Source organism: Dreissena polymorpha, chromosome 9 (genome assembly GCF_020536995.1).
Source record: "Dreissena polymorpha isolate Duluth1 chromosome 9, UMN_Dpol_1.0, whole genome shotgun sequence".
NCBI classification, from domain to species: domain Eukaryota; kingdom Metazoa; phylum Mollusca; class Bivalvia; order Myida; family Dreissenidae; genus Dreissena; species Dreissena polymorpha.
Window position 1 is genome coordinate 64,937,219 of NC_068363.1, and position 20,435 is coordinate 64,957,653.

The following is a 20,435-nucleotide window of genomic DNA, read 5'->3' on the forward strand; positions in this document are numbered from 1 at the left end:
TGTCAGACACATACGCTTATACGTAATTCTGTGTTTTAAACAAAGAAAATGGTTAAAGATGCTGTTATGGCACTTGTTATTCAGACACTATGTATCCAGAACGGTTAAAAGATGGAACTACGTTTTTCCGTTCCATAAACCGGGTACTAATCTTAAAAAATGCAACCGTTGGATTCGTCTTTTTGGTCGTCCACACGAACAGCTTATCCTCAACATATTAAGCAATCGCCTGAAAGCAAAACACCTCTACGTTTGTTCTAAGGTCGTTATAATAAGTTACTACGCGGAAATAGAAAATGTAAGTTTTGCAACGGACACGCTATAGAAAACGAGTATCACTTTTTACTTGTTTGTCCTCTATATCGAGAAATTAGAAAGGAACATTAAAAACCATATTTTCAAAGGTGGCCAACGTTAAATTAATTTGACATTCTAATGCAGTCGGCTAATCAAAAAGACATTATAAACTTTGCTAAATATATTATTAATGCTAATGAAATGCGTAATAATAAATATAATCAGTTATAATTTTTAATAATATCACATAAAATAAAGCATTTTTATTTCTTTCGGTTTAAGTCTACCGAATTTAATGTAACTAGTTTTATATCGTTAAAAGTTAAGAAACTATTTTAAAATGCGCATGTAATTATCAATAGGTGCTAATAAATGTCATTTTAAACCATATATGGGCTTTTTACTAATCCGTTATCAAAACAGATGCCGCAAACTGTGAATGACCCTTGACACTTTGATACCCAGTCTGATTAGCGAGTTTTTTTGTACTTGAAAACTATTTCAACTTCTTATATTTTAAACATTGCAAATATTGTTAAATAGGAAATTAATAATATATTATGTATGCTTCTTTTTTGACGACATTGACTATGTTATACGATTATAACAAAGCTCGTGGGTCATTTTGACCAAACGCATTGTAGATATGTATTATATCGGATTTCAATAAAACGTTCTTTGTCTTCTTATATTTTAAAGTTACTTACCTGTGCCACATTTGCAATGTTGCCATCGATTGCAAAATTAATGGCTTTTAATTAAAAAACGGAAACATCTATTACTCAATGAAAATTATTGTGACAAACGAACAATTCATACTGTATGTGATAATTGGCGATAATTGGCCGACTTTGATTATAAAATTAACGACTTTTAAGTAGACTAATAAAAAGTTATGACTATTTAATAGATATGATAATTATATTCAGCATTACTATTCAATGATAATAAAAAAATATTGTATGGCATTTCTGGTATACCATGAGGCGTTTTTGGTTCACTTATGCGGTCTTTTTGGGAACCCTTTGTGGTAAACGGCCTTTCTGGTACTATATATTTGAGGGGAGCTAAACACCCATTTGATACATTACATTTTACACATTTAAAATAAAACATGATAGCAATAGAAAAATTTCATGTAATTTGAACCGAAATCATCGGGAATATCTTCCAACGTACCGATTACCGATTCGCGTAGCCAGTTTTATGACGGACTTCGGCGGAGTGACCTCCCCTGAAATCGGGGGGCGTGGCTTCACTCTCGCTGTCGAAAGGTCAATTATGTCTTCATCTTTAAATAACATTGATTTTTATTAAAGTGCAAAAGCGGTGTCTTTATAAAAATACATTATAACGATGTTGATAGAAAAACAATGAAACTAAAATATATGCTCACATAATTATGTTCACTTAGTAATGGTAATCAGAAGAGCGGGTGTTGGTAAAATGACCGCATTGATATGAACGAAACATTGTTTAAGATTAGAACAAACATTTGATCCCTTCCTTTGATTGAAAAGCCACTTACATATGCTCATTTCCAATCAAAGGCAGGGAGAAAATGTCATAAGAAAGGATTTAAAGACAAATGCCAACACATGCAAATGTTGCAATTAACATTTTAAGATTATATTCACATGTAAATAAAAAATACACGTATAGCCGATGTTATTAACATCGAAGATGTAAACAGCTTTTTAACTCGAATCTATGCCGGACGAATAATTGTCTAGCAGGAATAAATATATAACACAATTTATTGTTTACACAATTATCTGGCGCAAATTTCAAGTGTAATGACTGACACACACGCTTTACTCTGTATATCACTGATATATGCAGACGGGTCTTCACCCACATACTTCTCTTAGTATATATTTTGAAACCAAAATAGCTTGATCACCTTCGTTCAAAGTCGCAGATTTGCGAACGTGTGATTGGAATCGAGTTGTATTAAATCTTGTAATATATGTGCCGTAAAGAACGCGATAGCAATAACGTTTTACTAGTTTGTTATTCCGCTGTTGTTCTTCAAGACCTCAATGACAGGTCCGAATTAATATATATCACTTGACAATCCTGATTAATACCGTGTTGACGCTGTATTCCCCTTTCAGATTTCAGTTCAAATAAGTCTTTTCATGGGATTATTTCATGCTAATGCCGTTTTCTTTCAATATTTGAACACAAGCAAAATACACAGGAAAATATTCGCGAATGTAACCTCATAAATATTCGACGCAGACGACTTCATATAACCACTTGACATGTGTTCGTCAGAATACCCGTCATGGTATGTGCCTGCAAAGATAAGCACAGAGATTCGTAAATAGCGCCATGTTCACAAAATATAATGCTCTTCTATAACAATTTTAGAGTCTTTAGTAACTATACATAACACAATACACTGATTATCTTTTCGTGTATTTATTGAGAGTTTTCACAAATCGCTGTTTTTTAAGGTAATAATAAGAACATCTACGCCAAATTAACAGTTTACATTATACAGTTTGGATAAATAGTAATGTGTATGTATTGTCTAGTTCGCAATTGCCGTTTAACTGTATTTATTATCATTGAACCATAGTACAGAAATGAATCAATTTACCTCGCTTTTTATTTGACGTCTCCGCTGAAATTAAAATGTAAAGCATTACACTTCTGATTATAATCGGGTTCAATCTTAACATGTTAGCTTAAAATATACACAAAATAATAAACAAACTGTATGTTAGTACAAAATAAAACGTCCTATTTTATTGGCTTACGGGTTTGAGTGGCTGCTCATCGAAAGAAGTTAACTATTCTTTTATCGTTAACATTATTTTTTAGATGTGTATTGTATATATTTAACTTACTTTTTATCACGTGAACAACATAAGATTGATATAAGAGATTAAAAACATATTAACGAATTACTTTACAATTAAAATAACTGTATATGATGTTAACATGATTTAAAAAACAAAAAGCACTACAATATGTACATTTGTCCTTACCGTTCAAAACGTGGACTTTCGTATTAGCAATTCGCATATTGGACGACCTACAAACATACACTCCGTTGTCTTCCATCGTCGCTTTATCTATGCTCAAAATGCTAGTAAACGTTTTTTGAGCAATTGATAGTTGTTTAAACAATTTAATGCCACTATGTTTCTCCGACGTGACTTTTTCGCCGTTTCGGAACCAGTCTATCTCATCCGGGGTATAGTGCTGTCCCGTGGCGTTGCAGTGTAAAGTGACTGGTTCGCCACGTTCAACGTACTGTTCTTCGCTGATAGAAATCTCCGGAGCCTCTGCTCTTGAATCTGAAATTATAACACGCGCGAACCTAAGCATCAAAGGTTTAATGAAACAATTGGGGAATGGGGGTTTGGACACCAACAGCAATCTCAACACCTATATGAACCCGCCCGCTCGGACGTTCGCCCGCCAAGCTGAACCAAATCTAATTAACATTATTTTACTCTTCGTTTCAAATTCGAAAATGTAAAATATGATATTAAGAAATTAAATACTAGTATTTTTCCTAACATATTCTTCGTTGATAATAACTGTTTATATTTAATAAGTGATACATCGAATCGAAGAATAACAAACTCTCTCTTTCGTTGTTAGTAGTAATGGAGCTTTAAGTGTCGGACATACTCTTAAGAAGAATTGTAGAACGTGAACATGTTAAATACCGTTAATTTATTTATAGTAGGGACATAGATATGCAAATGCGCTTGTTGATATACGTGATTAAACAAGTCAGTGTGTGTTTGATGTTCAAATACATATTAAGCAGCACCATCTCATGTTTAAGCCTATCGAGCGCAATGCCGTAAAAAATATTTAGATTAAACACCTTCAATGTTGGTGTTTTTTCTCGTAGATTTGTACCATTATTAATGTTCGCGATGTATCAATTATTCTCACTGTATCGGCTCTCCTTATTGTGTTGTAACTTAAACGACAAACTCTCAAGAAGTGCTGGACAGCTTATGTTTTTTTTCAATGTTAAGTAGTTTTAATTTATTTAGTGTTTATAAATGAAAATTACGACGACCATTTTCATGATGCCGGTTTTCAATGGACACAATGTCATCTGTATTTCTGGTTGATGCTTTTATTTTTAATTATGTAACACATAATTATATTAGTTTGTTTAGCATTCATCAGTAGGTTTATCCAATGTTTAATAAGCCACTTATTTGAGACAAAATCTAATATTATTTAAGAATCAACATGATCATTAGTTTTAATTTTTCATTTAGAATCTATTTATAGAACAAGCACATGCGCATAATAATAGACCTTAGCAACCAATCAGAAGGGCTGATATTATAAGAAACTGTATACACAATACAGATAACTACTGCTAAGCCTATAAGTATAAGTATTTTGTAAAAACTATATAGAAGTATTCATTAAGATGGCCAATACTACGGAATGCACATAGTTATATTTTAGTATCGATACTATATCTAAATGGGGAACAATACAAGAATTCGTTTTTGATGTCCATTCGGGTTTACTTGCTGTAAATAATGCACTAGAACTTAAAGAAAAGTATTATCGTACTCTACTGTTTAAGTACAAATACACTTACTTTATATATTTACATGTAGTTCGATCATGATAATATCATACAAAACGACGTACTTTTTTTAAACATATTATATTCATTAGCAATGGATAACTACTTATCAACTATAACACTCAATGTGAAATAAGTTTTTCAAAATTGATGACAACCTTAAAGGGGCCTTTTCACAGATTTTGGTATATTTTGAAGTTTGTCATTAAATGCTCTATATTGATAAATGTAAACATTGAATCTTAAAAGCTCCAGTAAAAAATCAAGAATAAAATTAAAAATAGGAAAAAAAGTAGCCGGTACCAGGGCTCGAACCATTGATCCCAGAAGTCCTGGAGTTAGTCTGAAGTAAAAACGCATTAGCCCTCTCGGCTATTCCGCCGAGTATACACTGTTTAAGTATTTTGTACCTTATATAAGCAATCTTCGTAGTTTCGTAAATTTAAACGACAACAACAGAACTCTCCAAATTATTCAATCGTTTCGCGTTGCAACGCTTTATAATTTTTAGGTTTTCAAATCGTCAAAAGATACATATAATGGCTATATTGGACTATGGTAAATGTTCAGTAATACTGTTTCCTCACAAATATCATAACTGAAACGAAAATTTGCGAATCTGAAACAACGTTTTTCAATTTTGTCAATTTACCAAACCGTGAAAAGATCCCTTTAAGCGATAGAAATAATGGTACATCGCGGGAAAAGATGAATATCTTAAACATATGCATAACGTTATCTTAAATGATTTCATTAAAATTAAATACAAGCGGATTATATTACACAGACAAAAATTGAATGGCGGAAATGACGTCAATTTTAAAAAAAAAACAACCAACCAATCACTGTGAGAGAGACCATTTTGCGCATATTCTTATTGGTTGATGCCACCTGGCACTCATACACGCCCTCGTCTTCCGGTTGAACATTTTTAATCATTAGATCCCATTGATTCTTGAAGTCTACATGACCGATCTGTATCCGGTCGTCTGCAACAACGGTCATCGTGCCGGATGTCAATGGGAAAGAATGTTCTTGTCTCCTCCAGACCACCTTGTCAAGTTAAATATATTCGTATTTGTATTGATTTTATTCACGTAATGATGCGCACTTTTAGATATATTTTAAATTTCACAAATACTACATTTTGCCGTCCCTTTGATTTTATTAGTGACAAATTTAGTTTACTAATATTTTGGATATTTAGGATTATATAAATATATAAATGGAATGGACGTTTATAATGATGGCTACTTAAATTAACATTAATACTCAAAATCAATGAATATTTCGCAAAATATTTCGTTAAATAAAGTTTAACCATACATAAATCAGTTTTCCTAATAGCAATAGGCAACGTTTCAACGCTAGATGTGGTACGGTAACGTAGATTTAACGAGATACAAAATGCTCGTTTTTTTTGTGGCACAATATATTCCATTTAAATTTACCGCAACGTTATATATTCATACGACAATCGAACACTTGGTACATGAATGTGTGTTTAATATATTGTCGCAAAAAACACACACACAAAAAGAGAATTGTGTATCTAGTAAAATATATATGACCATGCCACACCTACCGTTGAAATTTTGGCTACAGCTATAAGGAACAATGACTTTTTATTTTCGTACTTTATTTATCGAAAGATTGTACAAAATTTACCTTGATTTTGAGGGTTTGTAGGCTTTGAACCAAGACGCAAACATCGAACTATTTGCAGTTTTTGCGACACCAATAATGAATAAAAACTTATAGTTTACAAGTCAGTGCTTTGGGAATACTGGCTCTCCGAAACTGACACTCGTAGAAGATTTAATTGTAATAAAAAGCGTAATTAAGCTCATTTCCGATTTCACAGCTCGTGAATGATTGATAACGTTTTAAGCGAAAACATATAACAAACGATTCCCAGCATTTACAGTAGAGATTAATGTTTTTGTCTGGCTATGATAATAACATTGATTAAGTTTGCACACGATTTCAGCTGACATTTTATTAATCATGGTATGTTTTACTAAGGAAATCGTCAGAGTTTAAATGCGATTATGATCGAAGACATTAATGTGAGTGAGATTATGTTCTCAAATTGACATCTCTTTTCGTAGATTTAACCAGTAAATTAGAACATATATAATATAGTTTATATAACCGTTCACGATAATTTTGCATAAGATACTCCATTTGCAAAATCCATACGCGTATTTTAAACACAAAATGATAAGTATTACCATGTTATTGCCTTTTCAACCACTATGAAGACCCAAAACTACAATGACATGATTCAATTTACCGTAGATCTTTTAATTCGGATGCAGTGCTTTATTTAAATTGCATCTCTAATTAAACCTTGTTATCTAAAGCACGTGCATTGAAAGGGATCGATTTTTCGTCTATGAATAGAACGTAAAAGTTGCTACCAAATAAATTTCTCCTATTCCATATTGTTGGGTTCGCAGTTAGGTTTGCAAAGGATATTATACTATCAATAAATAGTGCATAATTGGTCAAGAAAATTATCTAGCTAGCCTTTATTAGAATATAGTACACATTAATGCTGATTAACAATATCAAACTTTTAGAAACAAAAGATTATCGACAATACACTATGAGAGAAACTACACGTTCATGTTCGAGTGCCTTACTGCAATATATTTAAGTTCATATATATTTTTAAACCGTTTTTGTTCCGAGGTTGTACACGCTGCATCTCAGTACCGCCAACTCTCCGCGCCGGAATGTGACATTCAAGGGACTCGGCAGAAAGTTGGGCGCCGGCGTCTCTGGTCTGACGTTAAATCCGGAAGCTGAAAGAAGCGTCGATGATAAAGAAATCCAGAAACACATGAAGACAATGTATTCCCAAGTCATATTTTCGAAGTCTATCTTTATGCAAGCAACCATGTTTAATTATTGCACTGTAAAGCATATCAGTTCATGTATACCTGAGAACATCGTCATACAATAATACGTAAATGTACTTAGAAGAGACAAGAAATTCAATACGTGTCCAAAATATACTAAGTGATAAAGCTACACTTTAAATTTATTTTCGAAATCCCGAAATCTATGTATAGATTAGCTTCGTTAATTAGTATTTACCTAAATCAGGTTTTAATAAAGTAGTAAGGGGATATTTAATACCACGTTAATAATACTTATTGTATCCCGCGACATGGCAAAATGTACTTGAACCCTTGAGGGTATTGTTCTTTGTTTGAGATAATACAATCAAATTATGAAGGTCAACGTATTAATGTTAAATGTTACATCAGAATAATATTGAAATAAAACTTGTGTAATAAATAAATCAAAACACTGGCTGTAACTTGCTATTTACATATTAAATCGGAACTAACATTTATTTTAATAAAAAAAACACTATTAAGATGATACTAAAATGATGTTTGTAATTGCTATCCCTCTGTTGGTATACATATTTTGTTATGTTGCAAGGTATAGATTTTAAGATACAGCATTCGTCAACATTATGACCCACTATCGAAACAAGCAATTTATTAAAAACATTGGGAAATACGAGTATGAAAAAAAGCATAATCATTTTAAGTCTATGCTATTCATTTAAAGTTTAAACCATATATTTTTAATAAAACATGATGCGATAACAAAATATATTATTCTTTTGAGGGTTATTTGACATAAATTGTTTATCAGCAGCGTGCAAATGTATTTTGAGGCACACAATTTCATTATTAAATAACCAATGCATGTCTATTTTAACGTAATTATTGAACATCAAATGAAACGCATATACCTAAGACCGGCTTTTCAAGATGTATTTTCTTGGAAGTTCACCGAAATGTAAACGCTGATGATGAATAACTAAAATATGACGTAAACATCGCAATTCGTCGAAGAAAAAACTGATGTTATCACAAAATATTATATTCTTGCCGAGATACAATACACACGCATCAAGACAAATAACCTCATTATAGCTAACACTTTGTTAGATTGTCAGATCCTGGAGATGGTACAAATAATAAGAAGTGTTGTACAATGCGAAGAGCATTCTTATATCTAGACCATACAAAATAGGTTTGTTTCACGTTTACTGACCACACATAGGATGATAAGAGAAGACCATTTTTTAAATTGCACCATTGAATGAAATCACGTACTAATAAATTTCAGAATGCACAAGTTTTATCCCAATTTTTTAAACAATATTTTCATATTGTTCAACGATGTCGTTATTTAATTTACGAATACAACTTTAATATGTGGAGTGACCCTAAGTTCTTTCCTATCAAGGTGAAAGAAATTGATAACGACATGTTGCATATGCCGGGATTCGAGCTCCTGCCCATTGGGAGCATAAAAGGCGCGGCTATAGGGGCTAAGTATTTATATTTTTAATTCAATCGAAGAACCATGGATTGAAGGTTTGAAATGCATACTTTTTTGGTATTGTTAAATCAACGATAATCCTTATGCGAAACTTGTTTTTCTAAAGCGTTTTACTACTGGTATTTATTTCGATAGCTTGAATGGAACTTTAATTTCATTTTAGAAAACATTTGTCATTGGTATTTTTAAATATAATTTTGCTAGTATGCAAACATGTTGGCGTAAAAGCCTAACACCAATCAATGCCTGTGATCAATTGTGCTTCACGCAATAATTATTGTAACTATTTTAAAGAAAACATGTGAGGTATGCAGCAAAGGACATGAAACTATTTGTTTTGCCCTATCTTCTGTTATTCAATTGAGTATGAAATACGTTGTAAGTAGGTTCCATTCTGATGAATGACGCCATTAATAATTCGTGAAGATTTTATTGACTATAATGGAATATGTACACGTGATTGAACATGTCATGGGCTGATAGTACATTGTTAATACGCCAAAAACTGTTGAAGGAATTAACTTGTATGCGGCCAAGCGTTTAAAATAGCTTGATACCCGTGCGGATTGCTTGTCAGTTAATAGATTATATCACTAGTTACACAAGTTATATAGTAAGAAGGCGTATACTTGCTTGCTTTTATATCTTATTTAAGTCTGCTTTTATCAGAATGATGGAACTGTAATAAATGATGAATTATATTCGGGTATGAATACGATAAATCAACGCAGAAAGAAGTTTTCTTCTACGACACTCGCTGATTGTTCTTAAAACAACGAATGAAATAAGCTTTATAATGACAAATAAAACCGGAAATCGATGATTATTTCTTAATATTTGTTTTTCAATATAACATAGCATACTGCATTTTCGCTCCGGCAAGTTACACAATTATCATAGGGTTACATCGAAATATGTATGAGTATTACACGATACGTCTGGGGACGTTACCTTAACAAAATATGTTTATTTGACATTTTCAAATGCAGATAAATATTCATGATAAATGGCAGATATTTATTACTTGACATCGGAAGTAACGGCTTCATTTGTTTCCCACAAATAAGTAAATGCTCCATGTTTCACTTGGAATTTAGACGGATGGAAAACGTAACTTGTATTTTCTTGAAAACGTAATAACAGTCTTGTTGAATATGACTAGTTTTCTTAACTTCTATATACAGGGCCAATAATGTCAAGACAAAAGTTTTTCTTATATATTCATTTTTTTTCTAAAGCAATATGTAAGTCTTCTTAGATATGATGAGTCGCGTCGTGCGAAAATTGGTTTTTTGATGACTTGCGCACTCTTTTTTAGGGCCAATCTGTCCGCTATAGAGACAACGACACTTTACGTGGCTTTATAGCGAGTACGCATGCTGGTATGTAGCTAAAGATAGAGCTCTAAAGCTGCTCGCAAACGGTATTAAACCCTTTTTCGCAAGACGCGAATCAATAATGTTTTTCCGTATTGGTCCTTGTTTACCATTCGCGTCTGTCGAAGAAAAAATAAGTTATGTTACAAACGACAATTGACTTAACAGATATGCTTCTGAATTATCGACGTTGTTAAAACTAAGCGTGAACTGCAAAGTTGTGTTTTACATTGCGGAATTTCTTTAAATATTCAAAGCTATCACGTTAAACGTGATTTACACTAATGTTTTCTCCGACAAATGTTTGCCAGTTTCTATTGATAACATTCACGTACTAAGATTTAAGCTGTAAATCAAACAGTTCAAAAAGCGCAATCTGAAAATATCGTAAGAGTATGCTGGATATCTGCAAACTAGCATAAAACACGTGCGTTAATTTGATACAATCGAGATAAATAAATAACTGATTCACCATTTGGTCACCTTCATGCTGTCTAAATAAATCACACTAGATGAAGATATAATGCAGCATTGTTAATACGATAAAGGCGATGCTCTTACTAAGGTCTTGACCGCTATAAGGAGACCCCTTCGGGGTTATATTACTCTTATGTATTTGACTTACGTTAGTGAGGTTTCTACCATAAAACTGTTTCGTTTATAGTGCATGTTTAACCACATTGAAACAACTACAATAAATAGAAAATCTTCACGGTCTTTAATCAGTAATTAAATTGATCTAACGGACGCATATTTTCAATAAAACAAAACGAAAGCTCGATAATGTGATCGTGGTTGGCGAAACCTTTGCGAGAATTACCGCACCATCAGCCTCATCAGCAATCTCAACAAAGTCAAGCTTCGCATCATCTTCAATCGATTGAAGAGTAAAGATGAGGAACTGATTACCGAATACCAGGCTGGATTCAGAGCATTACTGAGCACAGTAAAACAGATCTTCAACTGCATAGTCATAAATGACAAACAAATATAACACCAACGTGAGCTTTTTCTCAACTTCATCAACTTTAAGGAAACTTTCGACTACATGCGGCTCTTTTGCCTAAGGCATGTTATAAGAGAATTCAACATTGTCAAAGGGCTGGAGCAGGTAAACCAATAACTCTATGAGAGCGCCACCAGCGCAGTACTTCTCAATTGATAGCAGAGGGCACTTTTTTAGGACCTGTTCATAGAAGAGATTACTCAGACGACTCGCAATGACATCCCAAATCTGTGTATTTATCAGTGGAAGACCCATCAACAACTTGAGATTTGCTGACGACATTGACCTTATGAGTGGCACCATCAGTGAACTTTAAGATCTCAACAATAAACTCTATGAAAGAGCAGTAGCATACGGGATAGAGGTCAGCACGGAGAAGTCGAAGACCCTGTTGAACAGCACGACAAACATCAGTGCCGACTTCACAATGAACGGCGAAAAGCTAGAAGAAGTGACCGGTTTCAAGCAACTCGGCACAACCCTGTCTAAGGTACCGCTGTGATCCTAATAAGAATTACCAAGGCGACCGCGGCAATGGCCAGACCGAGCAGATTGCGGACGAACAGTTCCATCAGCTTCCTCGCCAAGAATAGGATCTACAAGTCCCTCGTAGTCTTCGTCCTACTGTACGATTGCGAGGACTGGGCACGCTTCACGCGGACACTTAACGCAGGATATCGGCATTTGAACACAAATGTATCCAAAGTCTGCTCCGTATCTCCAACACGGGGCACAAAACCAACAATTACGTACGGAACATGACTGCAACACTTGTTGGGCACCAAGAGCTCCTACTGGCGACCGTAAAACGATGAAAGCTGGTTTGGTTTTGACACCTCACCAGGGACGACTTTCTGTGCAAGACAGTTCTCCAGAGCTCGCTTGAGGGAGGGTGGCTTCGTGTTTGTCAGAAGAAACGCTGATACGACAATTTGAAATAGGGGATATCCCTTCCCATGGATGAATTACTCTTAGAAGCAGAAAACAGACCTGACTGGAGGAGGATTTCTGTATCGTCGTCCCTCATTTTCACCAAACGGCCACACCGGTCAAGGTGATGATGATGATGATGATGACGATGATGACGATGATGATGATGATGATAATGATGATGATGATGATGATGATGATGATGATGATGATGATGATGATGATGATGATGATGATGATGATGATGATGATGATGATGATGATGATGATGATGATGATGATGATGATGATGATGATGATGATGATGATGGTTATAATTATGATGATTATGATGATGATGATGATGATGATGATGATGATGATGATGATGATGATGATGATGATGATGATGATGATGATGATGATGATGATGATGATGATGATGATGATGATGATGATGATGATGATGATGATGATGATGATGATGATGATGGTTATTATGATGATTATGATGATGATGATGATGATGATGATGATGATGATGATGATGATGATGATGATGATGATGATGATGATGATGATGATGATGATGATGATGATGATGATGATGATGATGATGATGATGATGAATAAAAAGAAGAACAAGAAGAAGAAGATATATGCATCGAAGCAAGGATATATTTACTCACCTGCGAATTCAGAAACTACGAATGCCGCGTTCAGAAGCAAGAGGGCTCCAATAATAAACTCCATGACTTTAGACTTCATGATCTTTGAACTTGTCACGTGTACTATAGCTTCTCGGTTGGTTATATCCAGTGTAATTGTTTTGATATATCAAAATAACACCTGCATCAAATAACGAATACATAATTTATTTAAAAAATTCTTGGTTTAATTGAGCATCAATTTTCAATCGCCAAACTATAGTTATTGAATATATATTTTGATATGATTCAAAACGAGTTTAAGCATCCCTACAAAACAATTAGATTTAAAAAAATACTAAAGTGGGTATATAATTATTTTATTTCAAAAATCTTGCAGAATAAAAGAATACGTGCTAGTATAAATCTTCTCGCTTTATCGTAAATATTTCTCCACTCTAACTGAATTATAGTTAGTAAATATGTATCTTTCTATCAGCAATGTTCATCATGTGTTTTTATAGTTTGATATATGTGGTCACAGTTAAGAAAAAAAATTCAATGCTAGAATTAGTCATTCACTCAGCTTTCCTATCACAAAGAACACGATAAACAGAAAGACAATGAGCGACTCTATTGATTGAAACCATTTTTCATAGATTGAGTAGGGCTGATAAACAAAACGAATTAAACATTATCATAGTTCACACATTTCTTCAAAAAACACTTTTATATTTCAATATTTCCATTCGAGTGTCGTTTGGAATGTTAAGCCACAGCCCCGCATTTATTATCTGAAGCAACAACAACGGAAAATGTTCCGCATTTCGATAATCCAGTATTTGCCCCGTCAGATCCGATCGCGTCGATTAATAATCGTCTTTATTTCCATAATATTTCACCATTTTACCTAGACACTCGGCGTTTGCCAATAACACTGTTGTGAGCGTAGCGCAGAAATCAGATTTAATATCGTGTAAGAAAGCTTCGATGATCCGCTGTTGAATCAAATATTTACCTTATGTGTACAGCAAACAACTTTCTGCCCTTGTTATCATTAGGTTAGGCGCCTTAATTATACAATAACGACGAGGTAATAATAATCAAAAACTTTCAGGCAAACGGTAATGACTATAATCAACAAATTTGTTTTCATTAAATCCCGATTTTGTTTTTGCTTTAAACCGATTTCATAACACACCGGTATCTTTAAACAGAGTTTCACCCATGCGGTTCTTGGTTAAACCTTTACTCCATTGTTCAAATGAATGCTCAAATGCAAGCTGATGTTCGCGGGCGTACACACTGGTTTTTACAACCGCTATGTTGATTATTGGTAATCATGGTAACAGAGCGTCCTAGCTACCTCGATAAGTGTCAGCTGCACTGCACAAAAATAACGAACAGACCTAATCGAAAGTAAAGAGGTGACACGAAGAACTTCCCTTGCAGGCGTTTTACATTAATTGTTTATTTTTTTATGTTTGTCTTCGAATCAATGATATGTGTTTATCATTTAAGATTGAACACGACGATGATAAAATACCTTCACGAAATTAACTGTTCTCATTCAGTTGCGATAAAGAAAGATTAAGAGTTATATCCCAACCCATGCTTAATCTTATTTAATTGCCCCAAAAATACAATTTTGTAAAATTAAGACAGGACCAAGCTTGTTATTTGTCAACTCAGTGTTTCAATAATGTTATAGATAGTTGAAAAATCGTCAACATGTATACTTTCAAATGCATACATCATTCGTGCACATGTTACAACAATTGTATCAATGATAACAAAGCGAAAAGCACATGCGTCAGACAAATTTATTTAATTTTATATCAAATAGAAACAAAACATAATAAATGGATGAAATTGATTGTTGTTTAATGACACTGCCACGCAACAAAATGCAATAACGTCCAATTAAATTTCGATTTTCATTTCAGTGGTTTGAAAACACTATTGGATTTCAGGAGAAAGGAATCTTAATTTCGATTTTCATACGCATGTTTCGGATGTACAAAGAATGCAGTATCAAATCCAAAAATATGATCAAAGTAAAATTATTTCGATCGGACGTGTTTAGAAACTCTTTTGTAACATTGCAAACTTGTATACGCTTCTCGAAAGGGGATACATTGTGGTTTTACAATATCATCTTTTATTAAACAGTCCGGCTTATTGAGGATTTTGAATAAATATATCGGCTCAGCATATAAAACACATGTTTTAACGGTTTAAAAAATATTCGTGTTTTTGTTCTAAAAACTTTGTCGCCCAAACCCTTTGTTTTTATTTCTTCTAAAGAATGGACAAAAATAATGATAGAATGTAAACGATTTTATCATTTAAATCAGAATCTTAACTTTTATATTATAAAAAGTTTTTTCCCAAACTTTGTCATCAGTTTGGTTTAATGTTGTTTTTTTTAATGGTTCATTTAGACAGTCATTTAGAACTCCTAATTTAATGTTCCAAACAATGCAAAATATCAGTGAAAATTAATTCGCGAGTGATAAAGATAATTGGTATTTCCACTTAAATTACCTAGCGATAATCTTCTCACTCGGCATTTTTTTCTTTTTATTTCAGTTTATGTCACTGTATCTTTAGATTTGATGAGGTCAATCTTAAGTTTTCGCTAAACACCAAGCACATGCTTATGATATGGGTTTACCGAAGTGGTGGTGCGGTGGTCGAGTGGTAACACTCTGGTCTACCATTCCAGAGGTCCCCAGTTCAATTCCCGGCCGGGGCACTGGAAATTTAAGAAATGCTTCAAGTGTTTCCCACCCAACTAGAGATGTACTAGTATGAAACTCAGGTAATTCTCGCGTGTATCGGTGCTATACACTGAGCACGTAAAAAACCCAAGGGATCTATTCGCAAAGAGCTATGGTATCGCACCCGTATTCCTTGTATCCCAATACTGTCTCTTCTGCATGCTGTCTCTTCAGCAAAAACCAAAGGACCCCATTGCAAATAAGTGCTTGCACTTTCATGAGTTATCCTCGACTGCAAGGTCAAAAGAAATACACTATACCAAAGCAAAGACATGTCATATAGTTAGAAACACGTGTTGCACTTTCATTACATTTATATGAAAAGACGAACGTTAAGCTGTGGGTACTCACTTTCGCATTTGAATAATACGTATAATATAGTCTCATTAACCTGTATATTTACCCCCAAAGGAAATGCGAGAATGTGTAATGCGTCATTGTTTACAAAGACATTGTGGGGATACATTAAGTAATGAATCTTAACTGCTCAATCGCGTATCAATACTGCATAAATTGAAGGTTGCGTGCGTAATTACCATCGAGTACACCGAAATCTTATGAAACACTTGTAAAAGTCAAAAGGGGGTAACAACTACTAGAGATGCAAAATAATGGGGCTAATTGTATATTAACATTATGCGAAATACTAAATATTTGTGTTGAGGAAGAATCAAAGGAAAGATTCATAATCTAATAATAGGTTGTAGCAAATGACAAAGTGAGCAAATATTAAAACTTCGTATGTTTTATATTCTGATCCATCCCTGATATTGAAATACAGTTAACTGTTATAGATAATGCACAGTGATCTTATGTAATATTTTCAATTTCAAAGTAAAACAATGGTAGATACCAGAGTAATCTGATTATTTAATTTAAAGTTTCAGCGAATATTTAAAGTTGTTGGACAAAAATATCTGAAGATATTGATTTTGTTAGGAGTTAGAATGAATTCGTAGTCACGTGGGTCATTCGTCCTTCTATATGACCTATCAGTGTGTGTTTCATGGTCGCCGTACCGTCATGCAAACGACGGTAATAAGTATCTTATCTAATTGTATGTGGTGTTACACTGTAGTATTAATTCTAATATTCTCAATTAAATACCTTAATATAATACAAACTATAATAAAAGAAACGAATGCGCACTTTTTGAGAATAGAATATAATATTTACAAACCATCGACAACAAGAAATTAAAAACTAATAACTCCTGACTCAAACACATGCCACAATTAAACCAATATTAAAAATCAGGAGGTTTCGGTAAAGCTCTTGACAGCATGTGTATTTGTAATATAACATCTTAGGTGTAAAGCGCTTCTGGCTATGCTCGCTTTACCCGCCTGATTCAAACACTCAAGGCAGTCGTCGGAGTTCTTGGAACCAGAATGCTCAAATATTTATATCTGATGTCGTCAGTTTATTATTGTCATTTTAGAGTATGCTGACTGGTCAAACTTGGATTTAATATGCGAAAGACTAGACTGCTGTATGTACTGCTTTAGTTTGTGCCATTGCCTATACATATTTGAATATTGCTTTTTATGGCTGGAGAAGGGTTTACGTGCTATTGAAGCTTCAATATTATTTATATGTATTCAGTTGATGTTCAAATATGTATACAAATATTCATACATATCCTTAACATTATTGTTCAATTTTACATACACATTTGCACTAAAAAAAAACAACAAACGTTGGCAAATACGATCTGATCCATCTTTAAGTCATGACGCATGACGCCTGATAACATAAAGCTTTGTATATCATTCACAACTCACCAATTTTTAAATGTAAATAACAATCATTTCATTTATATATGGCGAAAGAAATTCGTTTACATTTTAATATATATTTTAATGATATATTGTACGTGCATGTCGTGTTTCTACAAAACAAGCTACTCGCAAAATCCTTTCGATGAAAAACTGTTTTAACGTTGAAACAAAGAAACTTTCTTATAAAACAGTAACGATTTACTCATAACAAAGAAATTTCCGTGTTTTTTACACGAGCTATAAAAAAAACAATGCAGGTTGTCCGGCATGGAACCTTGTCATTTAAATGCAATTGTAAAATAACTAAGCACAAATGACCACCATAAGGCAAAGAGACGATGTGTAACACTCGTCTCCCAACTCAAAGATCAAGGCCCCATTAAGAGGTCAGGTAACAAATACGGTTGTACAACTTGTAGCAAACCACAAGTGTCCAACATAAGAAGATTATTAATTACATGTCATATGTGTCTACCAACTCCATAGGTCAAGGTCAAACGTATACGATCAAGTTTGCGAACAAATTTTCCGGATAGTAACCTTATTATTTATCATTCAATTGAAAACTAATTGATTACAAATGCCCACGATGTTCAGAAGATATATCACCTTTAAAGCCCAAGTCAAAGACACAGTAAATGTCAAGGGTCAAGCATATGCATGGCGCATCATGTTAAATAATTACAAGCTGTCAAGAAAATTGGAACTACATGTTGCCGACAGGCATCTTGTTAAACTGTATTAGTTATAAGATTAACACAATTTTATTTTCATTTTTAACTTCCATTGTGCACTCACAAAAGAGCACAAATGTCAATACGTATTGAATATAACTGCTCACCAACGTTGAACGTATGTTGATGTATGTTCAAAATCAAGTTTGTTTAAGAGTCATTTTATAATTCTGCCAAACGTGACAACTTATTTCCACATGAAAATAAATTAAAAAGACACCACGTGCTGTTAAGGTCGCTTGTATCGAATCATTTCTTTGAACTGATAAAAATTTCGGTTGAAATGAATTAAGCTCGTGAATCGTCATCACTGTAATGCATGACCAATCTGAAAGTGTCATCCTACAGACATCGAAACAAGGAGTTACCTTATTCTGAATTTAGAGGCAAAATAAAGAACCAGAAGTGGCAGACATGTGGTGATTATTAGATTATAGGATGTTGCTAAAGTACCCACTGCATTGAGTCATTTGCATAACTTATAATTATACTGATGTAATATGAAAACTTCAAAAATTTGCACTGAACATCAATTTCAATTCAAATGATAATTAAAGCGTTTCATTGGTAATGTCAAGATATCAGAGAAACGGATTCTTAAAATGTGTAAGGTACAACGGATTCGGTCTATGTTGATATTTTGAACATATGTAAAAATACATGACCAATACATGTTAATGGTTTGAAAACTATTCAAATAAAACAAACGCTTATATTTTAAACTGTTCGCAAAACCACGCTTTTATTGCATCTGAGATTAAAATGAATACTGTATTGTGTTCTTTTTCTCTTATCTCGCCGAATGGCTTAAGATTCCTAATGCCTGGCTTGTTTGTCAGGAATTATTTAGGGTATACCTGGAGTCTTTATCATGATCAATTTAATACCTTACCGTAACTGATGCACAGTTAGATATATTGACAAACGGGGACGGTGGAAAACGAAACATACAACTGTCGCAGTAAGGTTTTACATATCGATGACATCCTAATCGACAACTGTGTGTGAAACTAGCCCCAATTAATCGAAGACAATGCATTATTGTGCAATGTTGAACGGCCTTGATGGCCTCATTGGTAAACAGTTAAACCACATATTTATTTTATAATTGATGAATTCTTATGCTATTAACTAGAACATACATTTAAATAAACAACGTTTAGTTGATGTGTATGTTGCCATAAATGCGTCGAAAGATTAGCGTGATTAAAGTATCTTTAAGAATACATTCGGTAGCGAGCGGATAGTTCAATTTTGAAATAAATATTTCAACCGTTTATTTTCCAAAATATTGGTAAATCATGTAAAACGAATATTGTAGAAAATAATTTTAAAAATATTAAATAATCATTTTAAAAAAGAATTATCGCATTCATGTTGGGTGAAAGACAGTAAAGTCAGTCTCTCGGAAACCGGGCATAATACATGTGCGTTACGTATCATCCCAAGTTAGCCTGTATAGTCCGCACTGGTTAATCAATGCTTTAAATCACTTAACGCCAATACTGGATGTTTGTTAAATTGTTTTTTCTTATCAATCCTACACCTCGAGAATTTTTTTTTAGACAAAATCAAATAAAGCGTCGTGTATGCTCATGTATTCGGTTTGAAATGACACTATGAGTATTATATCATGTCCAGTGATGCCATTAAATAAAATATTTAATTTTTTGATAACACAGTCGCTTTTGTTTGGCGACTTCAGTTTACTTTTACATAAATCAATTGTGTTCGTAATAGTATTTTAAGTAGCAAACATTATTTTCGACAAAACAAAAATAAACAAAGGACAATGCAAAACGTAAGTAAAACATTTGCATTTCTTATCTGTCTATATATATATATATATATATATATATATATATATATATATATATATATATATATATATATATATATATATATATATATATATATATATATATAGACAGTCGTGTGCTATG

At 33.3% G+C, this 20,435-nt stretch overlaps 1 protein-coding gene across 1 annotated transcript; it reads right to left on the reverse strand.

Annotated features, from left to right (window-relative positions):
• Positions 1–1,317: 1,317 nt before the first annotated feature.
• On the reverse strand, positions 1,318–13,414 carry LOC127844482 (lachesin-like). Its single transcript, XM_052374748.1, has 6 exons — positions 13,237–13,414; positions 7,565–7,692; positions 5,722–5,935; positions 3,297–3,608; positions 2,906–2,929; positions 1,318–2,598 (listed from the first exon to the last, which is right to left on the reverse strand). The coding sequence occupies exons 1-6, from the start codon at positions 13,313–13,315 to the stop codon at positions 2,471–2,473; spliced, it is 885 nt and encodes a 294-aa protein (XP_052230708.1). The 5' UTR covers positions 13,316–13,414; the 3' UTR covers positions 1,318–2,470.
• Positions 13,415–20,435: the final 7,021 nt, after the last annotated feature.

Bases quoted from the DNA above. Each gene is read 5' to 3' on its own strand.
- LOC127844482 (XM_052374748.1), bottom strand. From the start codon at position 13,315: ATGAAGTCTAAAGTCATGGAGTTTATTATTGGAGCCCTCTTGCTTCTG. The intron at 5,936-7,564 runs GTTTAAAAATAT...TAACTTGACAAG, and splicing joins ACAACCTCGGAACAAAAACG to GTGGTCTGGAGGAGACAAGA. The intron at 3,609-5,721 runs GTTGGTTGTTTT...TTATAATTTCAG, and splicing joins GGTCTCTCTCACAGTGATTG to ATTCAAGAGCAGAGGCTCCG.